The sequence below is a fragment of the Ambystoma mexicanum genome, chromosome 7q, assembly GCF_040938575.1.
Source record: "Ambystoma mexicanum isolate Mex_15411 chromosome 7q, UKY_AmexF1_1, whole genome shotgun sequence".
Lineage (NCBI taxonomy): Eukaryota > Metazoa > Chordata > Amphibia > Caudata > Ambystomatidae > Ambystoma > Ambystoma mexicanum.
Genome location: NC_090941.1, coordinates 1,042,064,354 through 1,042,086,838, shown reverse-complemented (window position 1 = coordinate 1,042,086,838; position 22,485 = coordinate 1,042,064,354). Strand labels below are relative to the sequence as shown.

Below are 22,485 nucleotides of genomic sequence, written 5' to 3'. Positions count from 1 at the left end.
ACTAGAGAATTGTATCAAGTGGAATGCCTAACAGTTTAGATTTCTATTTTCGATGACTACGAAATATATAGCATCCCTAATTTGAACCCACGCAACTAATTAAGGTATACAAGTAAAATGTAACACCAGTGCGTCTTCTCAAGAGGGAACCAGAGCAGGAGGAGCTAGTGAGCCTGAACCCATATGGCAGCCTGAGCTTCAGCTCCGAGAGAGAGGCAAGACGAGGGGGGCTGTATAGTGTTGCCTATCCTCAGCTACTGGGCACGATGTTCTGAGACTGCTGGGAAAATTCCAGTCCATTATTGTCTTCGCTGGAGGTTGCTGAGCTGTGTTTTGAGAGGCATCTGCCGGAGGTTGGGGCATCAGGATTGCTAATTAAGGGCACGGCTACCGCCAAACTCGTAATGAGGCCCATTGTGTTTTATTGAGTCTCACTGGAAAAATCTCACAATGCTCATTCTTATTTTAGTTGTTTTGATGCCATAAACAATGGGGTTGAGAACTGGGGGCACAAAGAGGTAGATGTCGCCCATCACAATATGCATGGTTGGAGATGAGCGATCAGCGAATCTGTGCACCACAGATAAGCCGATCAACGGGATGTAAAAGATAAGCACTGCAGAGACATGGGATATGCAGGTGTTAAACGCCTTCTGACTTTCCTTGCGGGAGAGGCGGCACACCGTTCTCAGAATCATCACATAAGACAGGGAAATTAGCAGCGAGTCGATTCCCATGAGCAAGAGAATGGCTGTTAAACCGTAGATAACATTGGGCAAGGTATCTGCACAAGCGAGCTTCATCAGATCCTGGTGGACACAGAAGGGATGGGATAGTGTCCTGCTACTACAAAATGGCAGCCGTTTAATAAGAAAGGGAAGTGGGCCGGAGAACATAGCTCCTCGGACTACAGCTATCAATACAACACATGATATTCTGTGGTTTGTCAAGATGGACGAATGCCGTAGTGGATTACAGATAGCAACGTAGCGGTCAAAAGCCATAGCCACCAAGATGGTGGATTCCATAATTGACAAGCCATGTATCAGAAACATCTGGATCAGGCAGCCGTTCAAAGAAATCTCATATAGATCAAACCAGAGAAGGAGTAAAACTTTGGGCATGGTGTTGGTGGCTAGGAGTATGTCAAGAGCAGCCAGCATTGCAAGAAACAAGTACATGGGCTCATGGAGGCTTGGCTGCATCCTTATAATGTACAGGATGGCACTGTTTCCCAGCAGCGCAATGAGGTACATAAGGCAAAGGGGGACTGCAATCCAGCTGTGGGCACCTTCCAGCCCAGGAAATCCACGGAGGATGAACGCAGATGGGTTATAACTGCTGTCATTAAAAGTGGTCATGATGAGCCAGAACTTTCCTATGGAACTTCTTTGAACTTCATATTCTGAAATTAAGAACATTATTCTTCATATTAGCGAACAGACATATACATGGCAGATCATGCAACACAGGCTAACTAATGTAAGACCCACAGCATTCATTTTCAAGCTAATTAGGTTGACCCTTTATTCTGCTATCTAGCAACCAAGTAGATTTTACCAGTGCTTGTGACATGAAGTCGCTTAGTCAAATTTGAGGCACTTGGGAGTGTTTCTGGATCTATTTGAGAAAGCAGCAAACTCTGTGAGGTGATTTGCTGATTTGCAGGCTTTCTTGATTTAAACAGAGTTTTTAGCTTTCCTTTTAAAAAATGGTTAATAGCAGAAATCCTGCCGAAAACAGAGGGATCTGTAGTCAAAATTAAAGGCATTTTATTGACTAAGCAAGCGAGATTCTTCCAAAATGCATTTACCCAGGCATGTATACGGCGCAAAACACCCAAACTAGCTAAATAGTCAGTGTACATTTTAGCGGTTTACTTAATGCTTGGAGAATATATCAACTGCTTTCTTGTGATCTGCTATATAAACAACCCAAATGATTGATAAGTGTTTTAGAAATGTTACCATGCATTTAGATTTGTCTAGGGAATGAATCTCTGGGGAAATAGTGAGTTTGGCTTCAAGATGAGAGGCAGAGAAAGGAGCAATGTGCTGTTAGATTTTGTGGGGCAGACGGGCGGTGGGAGGAGTTATGAGAAAGTGAGGGTTGTGTGTAAGATGGGTGGGGAGGTGCACATCATCCTTTTGGATGGGGAAGCGCCTGCGTGGGTCGGTCCACGCTGTCGATAAATAGAAGAAGAAGAAGAAGAAGGCTTCAAGATCTAAAAACAATTGTTTTGGGTATACAACAGTGATTGATGGATTAGTGAAGAGGGAAAACAGCCAAGTAGAGACATGACAACAGTAGAAGGGCTGGACCGGTCTTTAGTACATGGGGAGAGTGGCAGTCCAGAGCCTCTAATGCACTGGAAGGGGTGGGCAAAAACAATGCTGTCCTTGTCAAAAGATGCTCTCCAGATGAAGTCCCTAGAAGCTTTGGGACAGCTGCTTTTCTGCAGCTCAAAATGGTTTCCTGGGAAAAGGTTACACACTCTTGTGAAACAGGTACTTCTGGCTGCATGTTCCCCCTGCACAACCCCCCAAGAAGCTGACAAGTAAGGGATGGTACAGAATCCTCGCTCAATGAGGGCATAACATGTTGTGTATCATAGCAGCAGATGGCCCCATGACTCAGCCCATTGTTTGGAAACATTTTGTGACACCTGGCATTTCTGCAGTGCTGCAATGGCCAGTAGGCCAGTAGGTGGGTACTGAACCTCAGCAAATGAGCAGTGTAGCTGACAAAAAAGAAAATAAACAAATAAAAGGGAGGGAAGGACAGATGTGAAAAAATGGGAACGAAGGGAAGAAAATGGGCAAGGAACCAAGAAAATATGTGTAAATTAATAAATGGGCAGGTCGAGAGTGAGGAAAAAGGGATGAACGAGTTCAGCACAGACCTAGACAGCAAGGTGCATAGGTGGCAGAAATAGGGGCGACAGCCAGAACGAAAATAAAGTGAAGATTACCGAATAAGAAAGAGTAAATGAACACAGCAAGGGGGTGAGGGAGGAAGGAAAGATGGTCATGCATTCCTAAAATGTGTCTGACTCGGGTCCTAGAAGCAACAAAGAGTATGTTCAATAATAATTGGGAAGCCTTATTAGAAACAAAACAAAAAGAGCGCCTGCATACAACATATAACTATAAAAAGTTATATCAGAAAACTGGAAAAAAACAATATTGCTTTACACGAACGATAAGGCATTGAACAAGTACAAGGATTTCTTCACTCAAATAAAGGATGTAAACACAATAACAGAAATGACAAATGTAGACAAAGAACATCCGAAAACATGGATATTGAAGAAATGTACTACCTGTGAGCGTTCCATTGTGGTTTTCATGATCACATGTCCCTGTGGATCACAACATGTGGGTAAAATCACCAGAACGTATAACACATGCATTCCAAACACAGTGGTTGCTTAAAAAAAAATATAATAGTCACATAGATAAATATATCATTACTTTGACCCATAAATGTCATGACTTTAAGACTTATAGATATTATATAAATTAATTTCCGGGGGGGTTGATGGCCAGATGGCTTCTCAGCCAATCAGAAGGTTCAGAATGGGGGTTTACCATGTGGTAAATCCTCCCCTCCGAGCCTCCTCAAAGACGGGAGCCACCCTCTCCCCACCGGGATTGTGGTAAATGTGCCCTGTGCTCCCCTGCATCCGCTTTCCCCCACACTCAGACCCCTTTTCCACATATCTAAGCTTCCCCACACCCCCCTACTTACCAGGCGCTCACTTGTCCCTCACCGGCGCTGGGAACACTAGTGTTGCCGGCGCATCCCTGTCGGGGCAATGGCAACCATGGAAAGGGAAAAGGGACTATGTGTTCCCTTCTCCCTCTTCCATGGTGCCCATCTTTGATTGCAGTATGTGTCAAGTTGAGAAACGGCAAACACGCCATTTCTAAACTTTTAAAAACAAACTATTATTATCCCTGTACAAAGTGCTGGGATACTAATAGCAATACACTCCTCGCTGAGGGTGGGGTATTACTGGTCAGTTAATGCCCTGGGCTTATGTTAAAGCCCTCACTTTGCTTGGGCTTCTAATGTACAGCCCGTGGCATTACCTGACCAGTAATGACCCCCAGCTCAGGATGTGTTACTTAAGTAAAGAGGAATTCTCAATTTGATATTTATCATATATTGATTAAACTTAAACAGAATGAATGTTTCCTAAACAAAGCCATATGAAAGGTCTTAATGAGTATATCTCTGCAGCCACTAGCAACTCTGGTGAACTGTTCAAAATGTGCAAGGAATTCGCCAATCCTACTGCATTCTCCACTTCTACCCTGCCTTCACTTACCCTCTGTACCTCACTTGCCTCTCACTTCTTAACCAAAACTCAGGACATGCTGTCCTCACTCCACTCTACTACCGTCCCTCCTCCCTCCCCAGTTCCCAATCCTCCTGTGCCCCCCCTCCACCCTTTGTACTCTCCTCTTTCTTGCCCATATCACTGGTTAAGGTCTCTAGATAAGACCTCTCTATGAAAGACTCCTCCAAACAGGTACTCCCTTGCTCCTCCAGAACTAGCAAGGACAGCATTGCCTCCCATGCCCCAGCTTTGGCCAATTTTTGTAACCACTACTTTGCCACTGGCCCCTTCCCGCTACCCCTGAAGCACTCGCTTATGCATCCTCTCCTCAAAAAGCCCTCTTCTGACCCCTCCTGCACGGCTAACTACCATCCTATTTCAATTACCCCCTCCCTGGGCAAAGTCCTGGAGAAGCTGGCCATCTCCCAACTGATCCAAGACAACGAATATGTTAGTTGTCACCATGACAACCAATCTGGCTTCAGAACAGCCAGAGGCATGGAAACTGCTCTCCTGAACACCCGTGAAGACTTGCTCTCAATTCTCGACTAAAACTCTCCATCTGTTCTTATCCTTCTGGATCTTTCCTCTGCCTTTGACATGGTCAATCATGCCATCCCTGACAAATCAGCTCTGTGACACCCTTGGAATCATAGGCCTGGCACTGGACTGGCTGACCCCGTTCCCCTCGAACCATCCTTCCCAGGTTCAACTGGGCCCTTTTTTCTCCCCTATAACACTCTCCACTTGCGGCATCCCTCAAGGCTCCATCCTCTCGCTGTGGCTCTTCAACCTCTGTGTCGCCTCTCGGGCCCATCTGATCTCCTCCTTCTCTCCTCACTTTTAGTGTTATGCAAACGACATGCAGTTTTCCATCAAACTTCCATCTACTTCCTCCTCTTCCTCCACTTGCATCCCTGACTGTCTGAGTACTATTCAGGCATGGAGTGCTGCTAATGATCTCTGCTTTAATGCCAGTAACACTGGGATCCTTCTCATTGGGACCCCATCTCCCTCCGTCCCCCCCACCCTCTGACTGCCCTCTATGGGGCCCCTCCCCTCACTCTCTTGTGAGGCAAAAAGCCCTGGCGTCATCTTTGACTCCTCGCGCCTTCTTTCCTCTCACTGCACTTCCTTAGAGGCATGCGTCCTTTCCTCACATTCTCACACAAACACAATGTCTCTAGAGCTCTGGTCCTCTCTAGGCTGGACTAATGCAAATCCTCTCCCTCAATCTGCCTATATCCTTCCTTCTCCCCTTTCAACTAATCCACAATAGGACTGCAAGACTTATCCTTGGACTCAAACACAGCGACTGCTGCTGCTAGGATCAAGTTCAAGACCCTCTGCATCATCCACAAGGCTTTCTGGAGCCTGGGACCTGCTACATCCAACTCTCTCTTCCTAAATACCTCCCTGTTAAAGCCCTTTGGTCTTCTATCTCCAACTCTCTGCAGATCAGACACTTTGCTAAGCAGAGAGTTGGGGGTAAATCTCTCTCCTCCACAGGAGCCTCTCTCTGGAACGGTCTCCCTGCCCCTCTTAGGCATGAGACAGATCTCCTTAAATTCCAGAAGCTCCTCAATACCCTCCTTTTCTCATCTTCCTTCGCACCCCACCTCCCCTACTAACACCCCCTCCACCTTAGTGACTGACTTCCTAGCTCCCTCTCAGTTTTACAGGGCTCCGGGACGCCCCTGCCCAGTCCACCCACCTTCTTGCAATCCCTTTTCTCTTCTTCCTTCCCTCTCCTCCTTCCCTGAGTATCACCCAGCAGCCTTAGTGACTGGCTGCCTGGCTCCCTCTGAGTACTACAGGCTCCAGCCCCCTGACCACTCCACCCCCCCTCCTCGCATTTAGCATGTGGACTCTCTCCCCCTGCACCCCATGAAATATCTTGCCCTCATGTCCTCCCCTCAGAACTTGCCTAGCCTGTGCTGCTTCTTCACCCCCTCCTCCTCCACCCCCTGTTTTTTCTTGCACTCTAACCCTGCATTTCCCTCCTTCCTAACACTTCACTGCGTGCTGACCGGCACTTCCCCTCCACCTTCCTCCCACTTCTTGTTGCTGCACTTGCATGATCTGAATGTCACAAGGCATAGTAGAACTCTTTTTGCCTTGAGGCACCTTGAAACACCATTTGTTCTAAAGGCACCTTACAAATACAAAATAAATACAAATACAAAAATACGCATTCTAAGAATCATCTGTTTCTAACCAGAACTACAGGAAATGGCCAAAATGCTAGGGAAACAATATTTTTATTCAAGCAAATTTATGCTGTGTTTATTATTTCAAAATATTTGTAAACATCTTTTCTTGTGCCCCACATTATGAAGTCTGCTCTTAAGGTTAAGCAATTCTCCCTCAATATACTTTTTGAAGATATCATGTACCCCTGAAGAATGTCCAGCAGTTACAACATCCAGGAGAGAAACATGTACAGTTATTATTGATGGTATATATTCATATGCATAAGGAAAAATAGGGAGAGTGAACATGGTGTCAACAAAGTGTTTGTGATAATGCACATTGCATTGTGTAAGGATCTGTTTTATATTGTATACAATTGTCATTTCAGATTGTTTGTGTTGTTTCAAAATAATAACTTTTAATAGTGTTTTTATCTTTTCAAATTTGAAGAAAATTAGTGTAATTGAATTTGCAATTATGTTCAACAATATTTATATAATGATCTATTCAACAAACAGGGAAGACAGTGGATAACTCCTCCCCTTTTAGTTTAGTATGACCCAGCTCCAGCCATACCACTCTCAGGGTCAATGGAGTGCTGTGGCTAGTGAAGGCTTTTGGATAACCACTGGCACTAAAACACCAGTAGGGTAGATTCTGGTAGGTGTGGGGAGAGTCAGCCAAATAGAAGCTTCAAGCTGGAAATTGCTTCCACCTGCACATGAACTCAAAATAATGCAGCTAGGTGGTTAGAAGCTACAGATCATCATCAGCCAGTAGGGTGCCAAAACACCAAATGCCCATCTGAAAAGCTATTCATTGCTCTTTGACAGCAGGGTGCTAACTGTAGGTTGAAAGTGACTATTGATGACTATTTTAGCAGACATAGGATATAAGGTGGACAAGGAGAAATTACAGTGTTGTAAGGAGAAAGTGATGTACATAGGTCAGTGAATTTCACATCAAGGAAAGAAAGTGACACCTGGAAGGGCTGAGGCAATTATGAAAACACCAAAACTGAACACAGTGAGACAAATGCAGCAGTTTCTGGGTTTGTGGTGCAATTATATTAGAGATTGGGTGTTTGATTACAGCACGTACACAAAGCCACTTCTGCTAGCATTAAAGAATGCACAAGTTGGTAAGCAAAAATAAAATGGACCGAAGAAATGGAGGAAGGATTTGAGGAGATGAAAAAAGCAATTTGTACAGCCCTTGTTTTAGGGATTCCCCATTATAGAATTAGTAGCGCTTATTGTCGCACTTGAGAAACATGAAGGGCATGAAGTGACGTGTACGAAGACTCCACCTATTTGACGTCAACCATACATGCAGGGTTTTCACTTGGAAGCGGAGGGGCTATCTCTGTGGAGACGGCTCTCCAGTGCAGCATGCGTCCTTATTGGATAGACTCATTAAGGCATTACAACTCCCAATGGTGATAGCGGTGATAAAATGTGCAGTGAATACTAAATGAACAGACTTTAGGGCCTCATCATGAGTTGGGGCAGAAACCCTTAAATCTGCCGGAAACGGTATTAGCGCCACCAATACCGGTCCACCGGATCACGACTGCAAATCCCGTCGGCGCAATCACAGCCGGCGCTACTACAACTGGCCGTAATACCGCCAGCTGTAATAGCGCCGGCAAAAAAGCGTGCTATAACAGAACCATCACAAGTACAGCATTGGCGTTTTTCGCGCCGGAAAACTGGCTGTAATACCGCCATAAATACCCCCGGCCAAATGCTGGAGGTAAAAGAACACAGGAGATAGCAATAATGGCTCAGGTGAAATCAATGCACACAAGAGGCCTACAAAAGACCCACCCATGCACAACACACCCTCCCCAACACCATTTCACCATTAGGAGCAGGGAAGAGACAGCAATTAGGGCCCAGGTGAAAACATTGCACACAAGAGGCCTACAAAAGGCCCACCCGTGCACAACACACCCTCCACAACACCATGTTTCCATTTGGAGCCGGGAGACTTTATGTGAACATGTACCTGCTGTGCCTGGATCTACAGAGGCCTGCCAACCAGCCCAGGGTCCTGGGAGCACAGGAGCTGGTGCGGACCAGGAGAAGGAGGAGGAGACCAGCACCAGCAAGGCGGCCAGCCAACCCCAGGGTCAGGCCAACACGCTGGGCCCTGACTGATGGGCAGTTGGTGATCGAGTACAGGCTGGACAGGGCAACTATCACCCAGTTGCTTGACACAATCCAGGCTGACATAGGCAGCCGTATAGCCATCAGCACCAATGTGCCCCACACTTGTGAAGCTTGTGTCCGTCTTACGGTACCTCGGGACTGGCAGCTTCCAACGCACCGTTGGCATGATGCATGGTATGGCCCAGTCCACCTTCAGTGCCTTGCTAGGACAGGTGCTGGGTGCACTGATGCTCCATGTCAATGAGCACATTGCATTGCCAGCCACACAGGCACAGGTCAACCAGTTGAAGGCACATTTCCATGCCATTGCCCAAGTCCTGAACGTCATAGCAGCCCTCGACTGCACACATGTTGCAATAGTAGCACCGCGGGAACATGAGGCAGCCTGCAGGAACCGTAAGAGTTACCATTCCCTGAACGTGCAGATGAGCTGTAGCCCCAACATAACTTTCAGCCACTGCTATGCCCACTACCCAGGATCCACCCACGACTCCATGGTACTGCGCAACAGTACCCTGCCAGCCTACATGTAGAGGCACTGAGGCCAAAATACATGGATGTTGGGTGAGTGCAATTCCTGAATCAAATGCCTGCAAATGTTCACGTGAAAGGGGGGTGGCAGACACACAGGAATCCCTGCATGCCACCAGGAGACACAGCCAGCAGTAGCACAGCACCATTTCCATGCATGTGCATTGCATGAGAACCCTTGCACATGTCCCACATAGCAGAACACACTGACTCTGAATGGCACACACTTGTGAAAGGACACTCACATATGGAAAAACAACTACCACAATGCATCTTGTGTGAGTCGCAGTGCTGCTCCTCAGTAGCAATCTGGAATTGACTGTACTTGTTCTGCATGAGAATGACACACAGAACCATTAACATATCAATTAATACACTGCTGCATGTGGACTTCAGCCCATGCATGTCCCGGAAGGTGAAGGATGCATGACAACATTGCAGCGAAATAGCACGTACCTTTTCAACACATACATGATTTTTGTGCTTATGTAAATGATGTCTGAGCCTTAAACATCCACTGACCCTACCTAAGATTAATGTACACATTTTCTCCCCTGCAGGTGATTCTAGGTACCCGCAGTACACATGGCTCATGACCCCTGTGCGTAATCCACAGACTCCAGCTGAGCTGGCATGTAACATTGCACATAGGGGTGCACGCAGCTGTGTGGAAATGGCATTTGGATTGCTGAAGGCATGTTTTCGGTAGACCGTATGGGAGGGGCATTGATGTATGCACCAGAGAAAGTAGGCAAAATTGTACTCACCTGTGCCATGCTGCACAACATCTGCTGTCGCAGGCATGTGCCACTGCCCCCCGATACTGATGGCCAACCACCTGGGGATGGGAGTGATGATGATGATGTGCCCGTAGCCGGGGCATTGATTGACAATTATTTTTGATCTGGTGGATGGGTACATGTCACAAATATCACAAATAAACAGCACTTTAACACAATCAGGAATGTCCATGCTTTGTATGCATTATGAACGTGATTTATTGTTTGTGTAACAAATCCCCTCCCCCTGAGAGCACCCAGCACAAACTCCCCCTCCCCCCTGAGAACACCCCAGTACAAAATCCCCCCTCCCCCTGAGAACACCCCAGCACACAATCCCCCCTCACCCCAGAGAACACCCCAGCTCACAATCCCCCTCCCCCTTGAGAACACACCAGCACACAATCCACCCTCCCCCCTGAGAACACCCCAGCACACAATCCCCCTCCCTCTGAGAACACCCGAGCACACAAGCCCCCCTGCCCACTGAGAACACCCCAGCACACAATCCCCCCTCCCCCTGAGAACACCCAACACACAATCCCCCCTACCCCCTGAGAACACCCCAGCAAACTATCCTGCGCCCCCTGAGAACACCCCAGCACACAATCCCCCTCCCCACTGAGAACACCCCATCACAAAATTCCCCTGCCCACTGAGAACACCCCAGTACACAATCCCCCCTCCCCCGGAGAACACCCCAGCACACAATCCCCCCTACCCCCTTAGAACACCCTAGCACACTATCCCCCGCCCCCTGAGAACACCCCAGCACACAGCAATCCCCCTCGCCCCTGATAACACCCCAGCACACAATCTCTGCCCCCCCTGAGAACACCCCAGTGTTAAATGAGATATTATTTTGTACCTCCTTTATTGTATATATTGGCCTTAGCACAGTCGCTCTGCGAAGAAAACCACGTTGCAAAGTTCCGATTCTAGGTCGACTTCGCCGCCATTTTAGGTCCATCCGCCATTTTGATTTCCATTCCAAAGTAACGCTGTGTTCTAAAATGGTGGACAGTGTTTCCCGCTTGTAACTGAGCCGTCCTGAACTGTGTATTGAAGTTAATGTTCAAACTGTCTGTTGGCCGAATGTTTGGGTTAAGCAAAGAGACCTTGTCACATGCCTCACTTGTAGACAGAGGTTTGTCTGCACCAATAAGTCCGATCCGCGGACATACATCGACTACAATGTTATACAAATACTGAACGTGGACACTAGCTGAACTGCATTGTAAAGGACATGTGTTAAGGCTTATTGTTAAATCCAAGAATACAGTGTTTCCATTGTAACTTGTTTATATGTAAACTGAGGATGATCCATGTGCATATTGTCGGACAAGCCAGAAGTGAACTCAGCACAAACTCTTGACCATGGATTATTAACCTACAGAGGGGCTGGACATTATTGTTGAAAATGTATAAAATGTACAACTGTTTAGACGTCCAGTACCTCTCACTTCTCACACCGAAAGGGCTGGTATTCGCTGTGATGTACTGAGGGCCAGATATCTATCTGACTTTGTTTTCTTTGTAACTGTACAGTTTTAGAATAAAGATCTGTGAATTTTTATAAGCCTGTGTTTGATGTATTTCCTTTTGGGGTACTCAGCCTCGATATTTCCTTTTGCTTTTACAGATGGCGCCCGAATAGGGACCCTCAAGATTGATGCCATCTCGTTGAAGGTTGACACGGCTATCGGACAGGGATTGGCTGGTGAAAAAAGGGGGACCCTTTCTTGGATGAGACGTGATACCTCAGCAGTACTGCACGACCCAATCCCTGGGCGGTGGGCACGCTGTCCAAGACGGCATCTTGACGAGGGTCCATATATCGAGGCGGGCAGATTTGCCAAAATCACCAACCACGTGGGACCTTTGATAGTTCTTTGAAATCCGATCGGACCTCCTTAGAATTTGATCAGGTGAGTCGTGATCCGATTCTTAAGTATCCTGATAATTAGTTTTGGCGTATTGCACTTGCAAGTACAATTATTGTCCAGGTAACAACGTTATTCTGATATACCTGGGAAATTGTCTGCCTGCTTCAGGGCGTTATTCTGCAGTGACAGACAATCTTTGGAATTTGGCCGACCGGCACCAATGGAAGGGTCTCCGGCATGTACTATGTACTGTAAGCATGGCATTGGTAGTATAGTGTTTAATGGTATTTGGCACAGATATTTGCTTCCGAACTTCAGTAGCCAATCAATGGTAGTTTTGAAATTCCTCGCATAGAATACTTAGAATCCATATTATTGAAGAAAAAGGCTAGACCTGCAGCATTTGATGTATTACAGAATTGGAAGAAAGAAGCTATACAGCAATTTAAGAGAAGTGAAAAACATGCGCGCGGTCATATGACAAATGCCGAAAAAGTGTCTTTATATGATCAAAATAAACACTCTGAGTTAGTTAGGAATATGGATAGGGCTTTTTCACTTGGTATCCAGAAAATATATCCTTCTAAAGATTTTCATGTATCTGATGAGCTGATTGACAAACTTCTAAATGAACGAAGGCCTGGTGCCACTGCGCAACCTCTGTATGTTCCTCTTCCTGCTGTTATTCCTCCTCCCATAGCTCCTCCTGCTCCTCCTATTGCTCCTCTTAATGTTCCTCTTCCTCTGGCTGTTGTTCCTCCTCTTGTTGTGTTCCTCCATCTGCTCCTTCACCTTTGCCAGCTGTTATGGGTCCGGTGGGTTTGCCTGTTGTACCAGCAATAGTACCTTTGTTACCGAATTTACAAGATTTGCCTACTCTCCCTCTTCCAAGTGGTTTTTCACTGCTTGTAGTTGATCAGGGAGCGGGATTGAGGGATGAAACTCGTAATACTGTGTCTCCAGAGAGAAAGCAGAATGGTAGAGTACCTGCAGGATGAATGTATAAAATGAAAGATTTGTTGTTCCGCAGAATTATTGAATATTTCTAAGAGAACTTTTTTGTTTGACAGTTCTTCAGCTGCTTTAGCACTCGATTTAACTCTGTTGCTCAGAAAGCGTTCGCAGTTGCCTACTTCTCAGTTGCCTATGAGAGAGGTTCCTCCGACATTTGTCCCAAAAGTTGAGATTCCCGCTAATGTTGCAACAGGTACACCTGCTCAAAATATCCCTGCACATTATGTGTCGCAGTTTGTTCACGTCCCGTTCTCGAGACAGGAAGTGAACACCATTAAACAATCTATTCCCGATATTAGGAAGAATCCGACAGGGTTCTATGAAGAAATAGAGCCTGTCTTGCAATCATTAGTATTTACCTTAAGCGATATTGATTTGTTGTTTCCCGTACTCCTACCTGTTGATTTGTGGAAACAGATTAGGACTGTTGACGATGTACCAGGGTTAGGAGATACATGGGATGATATGGTTAGACTAGATAGAGAAAGGCCAGCTGGCGAGAGACCACCACAGGTAATACTGACTTTTCCTGATAGAATAGTTACAAAGTTAAAAGCTATAATTCCGGAAAGACAGATTATTTGGGACAAGCTTACTGTTTGCGTCCAAGGGAAGTCTGAGGGTGCTTCCGAGTTCTTTAATCAGTTCGAACAAGTATTTTCAGATTTCAGTGGATAAGATTTGAGCACAGAGTCTGGAAAACGACTATTTGTGGACAAATTTGTGCGTGGATTGCTGCCTGACATCCAGTCGCAAATGATGTCTTCAGAGAGCGCTTGGCAAGCGAAGTCTCAGTCAGAAGTATTGCACATGGCTCAGTACTATGAGAATCATGTCAATAACGAAAAAGAAAGAGTTGAAAAGGGAAATGGAGACTTGAAAACAAAAGTTCTATTACAGCAAATTGTTACAGGCTCTAGAGGGGGTAATTCGCAATTTAGAGGACAGTATGTTTACAGGGAAATGCGCCATTGGGTCCTGTAAACATAAACCAGTGTGCTTATTGCAGACAAGAGGGTCAATTGCGTGCACAATGCCCGATCCTCCAGCAGAGGTCGTATGACGCATTTGGAAATATGGGTAGACTATCCAGCGGGCGCCCTGGGGCAGGTGGTCCTTGTAGAAGTCAGTTTTTGCAAGATTCGCAGCAACCTTTTTCACAGGATAATCAGGCTCTGAGTGTGGATAATAGAAACATTTTTGATCATCCTTCTGCTGCTTACCTCTCTGAAGAACTTCCTTTTGATGACATTCTGTTTCGTTAGGATTGCCCGAAGCAGGGTTTGGAACCGACGCCTATTCCCGTTAATCAGAAAGGTCCCTATGTTGAGATGATAGTGGGAAATAGGAAACATCTATTTTTGATAGATACAGGGGTACAGAAGTGCTCCATTGACCATTCACAGGTTCCAAACATTCCACTGTCAGGGCAAACCAATGTTTCTGTAGGGTTTTCTGGCACACCAGTAGTCTGCCCGGTTTCTTCGCCGGTACCGATTACTTTAGGTCCATTTACGGACCACTGTCCATTCCATTGGACTACGAATTGCAGAGAGAATTTGTTGGGGTTGAATCTGTTGAAGGAATTAAATGCGGTAATTCATTGTTCTTCTGATGGAGTGTGTTTGACGATTTCACTACAGCAACTTTCTGTCTCTCAGATCTTGACCAGACCTTTGCCGCCGGAATTCAGTGATGTTCAGGAGTGTTTTGTGGGCAATTGATGATAATGATGTCGGTGTTTTGCAAATTGAGCCCATTAAGATTATTCTGAAACATGGAGTAAAGTTGCCACGTATTCCCCAGTAGAAGATCTTGGTCGATGGTGAGCAAGCTTTGAAATGCATAGTCTCTGATTTTGTGCATCATGGGTTAATTGAAGAAATTGCAGGTAGTTTGTGCAATAGTCCGATTTTGCCCTTGCACAAAAAAGGCGATAATGCAATTCCTTTCCGTTTCATTATTGATTTACGTGCCATCAATAAGATTGTTGCTCCACAATTTCCCATTGTGCCTGATGTGACTAAAATATTAACTATGATTCCGGCTTCAGCTACTCACTTTAGTGTTGTGGACCTTAAGAACGCCTTCTTTAGTATTCCTATACACAAAGATAGTAGATACTTGTTCGCGTTCAGTTTAGGGGGACGCTCGTTTACTTTTACCCGTGGACATAAAGCTTCACTTAAAAAGTTTCAGTATTGTCGACAGGAGGTCGCCTATTTAGGCGATCTCCTGTCAAAGGAGAGAAGAAGGTTGACGCCTGAGCGGATTAAAATAATTTCTAGAATTTCTGTCCCAAACACACAGAAGGAAGTCAGAGCCTTGATAGGAATGGCTTCTTACTGTAGGCAGTGGATCCCAAACTTTTCCTTAGTGATTAAACCAATGTTGGCTTTGACAAAGAAGGGCATTTCTTCGCCATTGCCGTGGAACTTGGAACACCAGCAAGCATTTGACCTGCTCAAGACTGCACTGTACTCAGCACCAGGTTTGTGCACACCAAATTATGAAAAGGCCTTCATGTTGTATGTGCATGAACGTGATGGATGTGCTTTGGCTGTATTAACGCAGGAACATGGAGGGAAGAATAGGCCGTGCGGCTACTTTTCTTCCACCCTTGATCCTGTTGCATGCGCTTTGCCAAGATGTTTGAGAGCTGTCGCTGCTGCTGCTGCGTCCGTAAAACAGAGCCAGGGAATGGTCCTAGGCCATGCTTTAACCCTGATGGTACCTCACTCTGTAGATGTTGTATTAAACAGAACACAAACGCAACACCTCACCTCCGCACGATTAACGAGATACGAATTGATCTTGTTTGCACCGCACATCAAAATAGAGAGGAGCTGTGTCCTTAATCCAGCTGAACTTTTACCTTTCCCGCAAGGTACTGATTGCAGCGACGAAGAGTCACATGACTGCCTTTACACTACAGAGCAAGCGACAAAAGGCAGAATCGATCTAAAAGATACTCCTTTGAACCATCCACAAGAGGAGCTGTTTTGTGATGGCTCCTGTTTCAAACTTCTGGATGATACATCCACAGCTGCTTATGCAATCACCACATTGAGCACGGTCGTGGAGACCAAAAGAATCACGCATAACTCTGCTTAGGCCGCAGAGATTATAGCACTGACCCGAGCTTGTGAACTTTCCGAAGGGCTTATTGTAAATATATATATACTGACAGTCAGTATGCCTTTGGGGTGGTTCACAACTTCGGCAGATTTTGGGCAGAAAGATGTTTCTTGACCTCACATGGCACTGAAATCCAGCATGGCTCCTTGATAGTACGGTTACTCTCAGCGCTTGCACTCCCCACTCAGGTAGAAATCATGAAATGCGCAGCGCATCAGAAGATTATAGATAATGTGGAAAAAGGGAATGCTTTTGCTGATTAGATAGCCAAGCAGACTGCCACTGATCTCTCTTCAGAAATGTACACTTTAAGGGAAGCCACAAATGCCTGTACTTTGGATGAGGGTATTGAATCTGTGAAAAACATTCAAGCTGATGCCAAGTTAGAGGAATGTTAAGAAATGGGCTGAGGGTTTGGCAAATTTGGATGATGATGGGTGTTGGGTGGACAATGTAGAAGGGAAATGGTTACTGCCAGATGCTACATTACAATGATGGTCGCTATGGCTCATGGTCCCACCCACATTTGTGCACGAAAAGTTACCAAAATGTTGCAGAATGTGTGGGTGAATTATAACATTTCCAAAGTAGCCGAGCGCTTTGTCCAGGGGTGTATGATCTGTTTACAGCATAATGTGGGAAAGGGCACATTGACATTGACTCGTAGGGGTAGTTTGGTCTACCTTCTGTCCCCTTCGAGGTTATACATTTTGACTTTATTGAAATGGAGCGTTGCAACAACTACAAGTATGTACTAGTGGTTATCTGCGCTTTTAGTAAATGGGTTGAAGCCTTTCCTGTCAAAGATGCCACAACTATGACAACGGCGAAAACCATGTTTAAGGAATATTTTCCTAGGTTTGGTTTGCCAAGGGTCATCTGGTCGGACAATGGTCTACATTTTATTGCTGCTGAAATTCTGCAGATATGCGCGGGATTACAGATCGATAAACGGTTCCATTCGGGTAGGCACGCTCAGAGTCCTGGTTCAGTAGAAAGACACAATGGCATCATCAAGAACAAGCTTGCTAAAATGTGTGCCGGCACCAAACTGAATTGGCCGGACGCCTTACCGATCGTGTTATTGTCTATGAAAAATGACCCCTCAAACTATGACTGGGCTCTCTCCATTTGAGGTGGTCATGGGTAGGCCAGCTAACATTTGGAACTTGCCAAAGACCCGCTCCCTACATGATGTTGAACATGTACTTCTTTCTGACTACTGTGGACAGTTAACTAAAAATCTGTATTTGATTTACCAACATGTGCGAGGAGCTCTACCTGTTAGGTACGAGGGCCCAGGCCACAGCATACAGCCGGGTAGCTGGGTCTTGATTAAATCATTTGAAAGATCATCTTGCCTCACACCTCATTGGTGGGGTCCGCATCAAGTTTTCCTGGTCACACAGACTGCAGTGCGAGTGGAGGGCAGGAAGCACTGGATCCACTTGTCCCACATCAAGAGGATTCTTTTCCCTTTGCCACACGATACAGAAGACACAGAACCCCTCACCAATACCATAACCAATGATCACGAAGCATCAAACAGCATCGAGAGTGCGTCGGAGACTCTCCCTGAGCCTGTTGGGTCTGGGGAAACAGCCGCTTCATCTCCACACTCTCCAACAGTTCCTTTTTCAAATTCCGTTCCGAATCTTGTGCTAAATCCTGCTTTGAATTCACTGCTTCCATCAGGAAGTAATGACACGCTGTTTGCAGATCACTCAGTACCAGAAATCACAAGGTACGATCTGCGTCCGAGGAACTAGACTTACTGCACGGTTCGGCTGTGCCATCAAGGAAAATCATTGAAGGGCTTGTCTCTTTGGCCCGATCTTTTGTACATAAGGGGATTCTGTTGGCTAGGGTTTGGGAAAGGACTAAGAAAACGCTCGATCTGGAGATCGCCAGAACATTAACTTTGATGTATTTGTTTGAAGAAACAATGCGTGCAACCGCTCCCACTCATACAGAACAGATAAGAGACTGTGTGACCGATCGTAAAAATGAACAATCGAATGCATGGGCCCGAAAATGTATTGTTGTCTTGTGATTGTGTTAACTGGTTTCACAATAGTCATTGCCTTAGGATTTTGGTATTTGGAAGAAGTACATCCGCTTGAAATTCTGTTACCCACTGAAAATGTACCTACTGTTTCTACACCTTTCGTGCATCTGCACACTCTATCTCCTAGAGACTCTCAGCACAGACAGAGTTACCATAACAATGCTCTATTACTCATTATGAATGACACACATGCCATTTTTTATAAGTCCAATTGTTGGGTCTGCTCGCATTTACCACAACACAGGAATAAAGGGCTGGGTTGGTATATTCATCCTTTACCTTTGACGACTGCATGCTATGCTTCTCTAAGAGCACTATTCTTTTGCCGATGGAATGATAGCATCTCAGGGAACTTTGATGGAACTAACTTGAACGATTTTGAGAAACGTGTTCTAACGCCCCTGGGATGCTCACTCTTTTCGAATAGGAGCAAACCTAATGTTGCTTCTATTAGGCCTTGACTGTCCCGTCCTTTTCAATCTTTGATCTCTTTTAAGATGGCTCCTATAGGCAATAGGGATGCCACGTCACCTTCTTACACTGTTAACCACAGCCCCGATTCAGTTTCATTCTGCATACAGAGAAATGGGACTCAGTCAATTGGTGATTTCAAGGGTTGCGCCAACGTTGTGAATTTGACTAGTGAGGACAGACCTTTGTATGTAGGCGAACCTGTCTACTTTGTTTGCAGTAGTGTAGCTTTCCCATGGTTACCTAGGGATTGGCAGGGAACCTATTATTTAGGGATTCTGTTACCCGGGGTATTCATTGCTAGCACTGTAGAAATGTCAAAGGCTCGTCCAAGACGGGACGAGAATGGCGATACTTCAGCACAAGTACTGGGCAATGTAGCTAAATCCTTCGTCCAATTTTGGGGGCAAATATTGAACTCTGAAGATATCAGAAGACTAGCGAGAGTACTGGAGAGGACCATCAACTGGACCACTGACATACTCTATAACATGACTTTAGAACAAAAAGCAATAAGGTTAGTGGCACTTCAGAACCAGATGGCATTAGACATCATCCTGGCTGAGCGTGGTGGGGTATGTAAATTAGTGGGGTCGGCTTGCTGTGTTTTTGCGCCAGATTCCTCCCCAACTATCTTTAGGGAGATAGAAAATCTGCACGTCCTTAGTTCAGAGGTCCATGTTCCTGAGGGAAACTGGGATTTTAGCGCCTGGTTCTGGAACTTCTTGCGATCTTGGGGATGGAAGCTACTTTCGGTCTTGCCGATTATTTTATGTATTCTGTTGTTTTTCTGTTGTTGTATACAATGTCTTCCTGGTATATGTTCGATGTTAGGAGGATGTTGTGCACAAGCCATGGGTGCATTAGGACACAAGGTAAACGCCCCTGAGAAAATGTCTAATGAATTCATGCTGAAGGAAATCTCAGTATCTGACCTCATGGCAATCGATATCTCCGATAGTGATTCAGGATGTATGGACATTGAGACGTGGAGTTACTCGTAAAGTGACTAGAAGTAGTTTAGCGCTTGGCTTAGGCCAAAAGGAGGGTTTGTTAAATGAGATATTATATTGTGCCTCCTTTATTGTATATATTGGCCTAAGCCCAGTCGCCCTGCGAAGAAAACCGTGTTGCAAAGTTCCGATTCTAGATCGCCATTTTAGGTCCATCCGCCATTTTGATTTCCATTCCAAAGTAACGCTGTGTTCTAAATTGGTGGACAGTGTTTCCCGCTTGTAACTGAGCCATCCTGAACTGTGTATTGAAGTTAATGTTCAAACTGTCCATTGTCCGAATGTTTGGGTTAAGCAAAGAGACCTTGTCCCATGCCTGACTTGTAGACAGAGGATTGTCTGCACCAATAAGTCCGATCCGTGGACATACATCGACTACAATGTTATACAAAATACTGAACGTGGACACTAGCTGAACTGCATTGTAAAGGACATGTGTTGAGGCTTATTGTTAAATCCAAGAATACAATGTTTCCATTGTAACTTGTTTATATGTAAACTGAGGATGATCCATGTGCATATTGTCGGACAAGCCAGAAGTGAACTCGGCACGCACTTTAGACCATGGATTATTAACCTACAGAGGGGCTGGACATTATTGTTGAAAATGTATAAAATGTACAACTGTTTAGACGTCCAGTACCTCTCACTTCTCACACCGAAAAGACTGGTATTCGCTGGGATGTACTGAGGGCCAGATAGCTATCTGACTTTGTTTTCTTTGTAACTGTACAGTTTTAGAATAAAGATCTGTGAATATTTATAAGCCCGTGTTTGGTGTATTTCCTTTTGGGGTACTCAGCCTCGATATTTCCTTTTGCTTTTACACCAGCACGCAATCCCCCTCCCTCTGAGAACACACCAGCATACAATCGCCCCTCCCCACTGAGAACACCCCAGCACACAATCCCCCTCCACCTGAGAACACCCTAACACACAATCCCCACTCCCCCAGAGAACACCCCAGCACACAATCCCACCTCCCCCTGAGAATGCCCAAGCATACAACCCCCCTGAGAACACCAGCCACACAATCCCCCACCCCCTGAGAACACCCCAGCACACAATCCCCCCTCCCCAATGAGAACACCACAGAACACAATCCCCCCCCCCGGGAACACCCCAGCACACAATCTCCCCTCCTCCCCTGAGAACCTCCCAACACACAATACCCCTGCCCCCTAAGAACACCCCAAAACAGGGCATGTGTGTCAATTTGACCAGGCCTCGGCACTACTGTGCTATGTCCATCTATGATGATCATGGATGCTTCCCACGTTTGGGTCCCTCTGGTGAGCGGTATGGGAAATTGCGCAGGGAACGTCGCCTGGGAGAAGCCTCCAGGGATCCCTCTGTGGGTGTCGCAGGCAAAGCCACCATTTTATAGAAGCTGGATATCAGTATCATGAATTTAGTAAGCCTGGACCCATGAAGAGGGAAGGAAAAACTGTGTACCAGTAAGAATAAGCAGAATTGTGGAGCTGCATGGCGAGGTTGTCTGGCCTGGAGTCGAGACTGAAACACCCATGGTCAGCTATCTATTCTGGAAATGAGCAAACGTGCAGATTTTGAATCATCCCTTGTTAAGGTGCAAAGAAAGAACACCAAGAGTGCCAAGTTTAATTCATTCAGGTTATTTAAAACCTGCAAAATGGATCAAATTGTGGTCTCCTGTCACGTGAGCCAAGGATGAAAACAGAGTTCGAACTCGGAGTCCTAGACATGAAAGTGAGTGCTCTCACTCCTGTGTATTATGATTATGATTGGTCATTTATAACACACTTAATACCAAGAGGTACCTAAGCGCGGACCTGGGGATCGAACCTGTGTTGTTTAGTGTTGTCTTGCTTCCAAGCCGAGTGCGTTGCCCCTGAGCTATCCTCCTGAGACAGTGTATTCTCAAAGGCAAGGATACTTTGCAAGGCCAACTACAAAGACAATCTTCATGGGTGATGAGAGATGCTGGGCTAATTGGGTGGGGAGCTAGTGTAATGCCCCATCTCCTTGCACCTAGATCTGGGCTTATGTGCTGCTAAGTGAATTGAATGTTCCAGACCTGGCACTGGCGTGCCAACCAATCCTAGTAGTCCATATAATGAAGGACCTTTTAGTTTGAAGACCAATGAGAAACTGTGTATCTAATGTTTCTGAAGATGACATGTTTTAGAGGTAGGCATTTGTTGTCCACCTGATAGTGGGCACACAATCACAATCATAGTTCCTATAGAAGGTATACTTAGATGTTCCTCTTAGACAATCCCGACCCTTGATAGGTTTTTCATTGTTGCCGCATAGTATAACATCACCTCTGATGTATTTTTGATGTAAAAACTATGTTGTGTGTAAAGATCTCTGAGAGTGACTGAGCGTGCGTCCGTTGATATTCGTTGTAAACTCCCTGTTTTAGATAATGTTCATAAAACAGTAATTTGCCATCTTCCTGAGTTGGTTTGGTTATTTAGACTCAGAATAATTTTTTATGATCCCATCAATTATATATGCAAGTTCCTAAAGGGCCCTAACCTCAAAGGGGAGGAGGCTGAGGATAGCCTGAAAGAAAGCTGTGTGTCATCTGCATAACACTGAAAGTTAGAGAAGGTGGAGTTCAGGTGGGCCAAAGGGGCCAGATAGACATTGAAGAGCCAGGGTGAGAGGATAGAGCTCTGCGGGACAACACATGTGGAGAGAGGTGATAGATAGGTAAGAGCCTAGTTGGAACTGGGAGGGTCGGTCCAAGAGAAAGGAAGTCAACCATGCCAGAGCCTGATCCATGATGCCAAGAGTCAAGTAATCAGGGTGGCATGATTGATGGTGTCGAAAGCAGAGCAAAGGTCAAGGAGGATGAGGGCAGAGGGATAGCTGGAATCAAGGTT

General features: G+C 45.7%; 1 protein-coding gene across 1 annotated transcript; it reads right to left on the bottom strand.

Annotated features, from left to right (window-relative positions):
- Positions 1-431: 431 nt before the first annotated feature.
- Positions 432-1,361, bottom strand: LOC138528117 (olfactory receptor 51E2-like). Its single transcript, XM_069639569.1, has one exon. It carries the CDS (start codon positions 1,359-1,361, stop codon positions 432-434), a length of 930 nt encoding a protein of 309 aa, XP_069495670.1.
- Between the last annotated feature and the right edge of the window lie 21,124 nt (positions 1,362-22,485).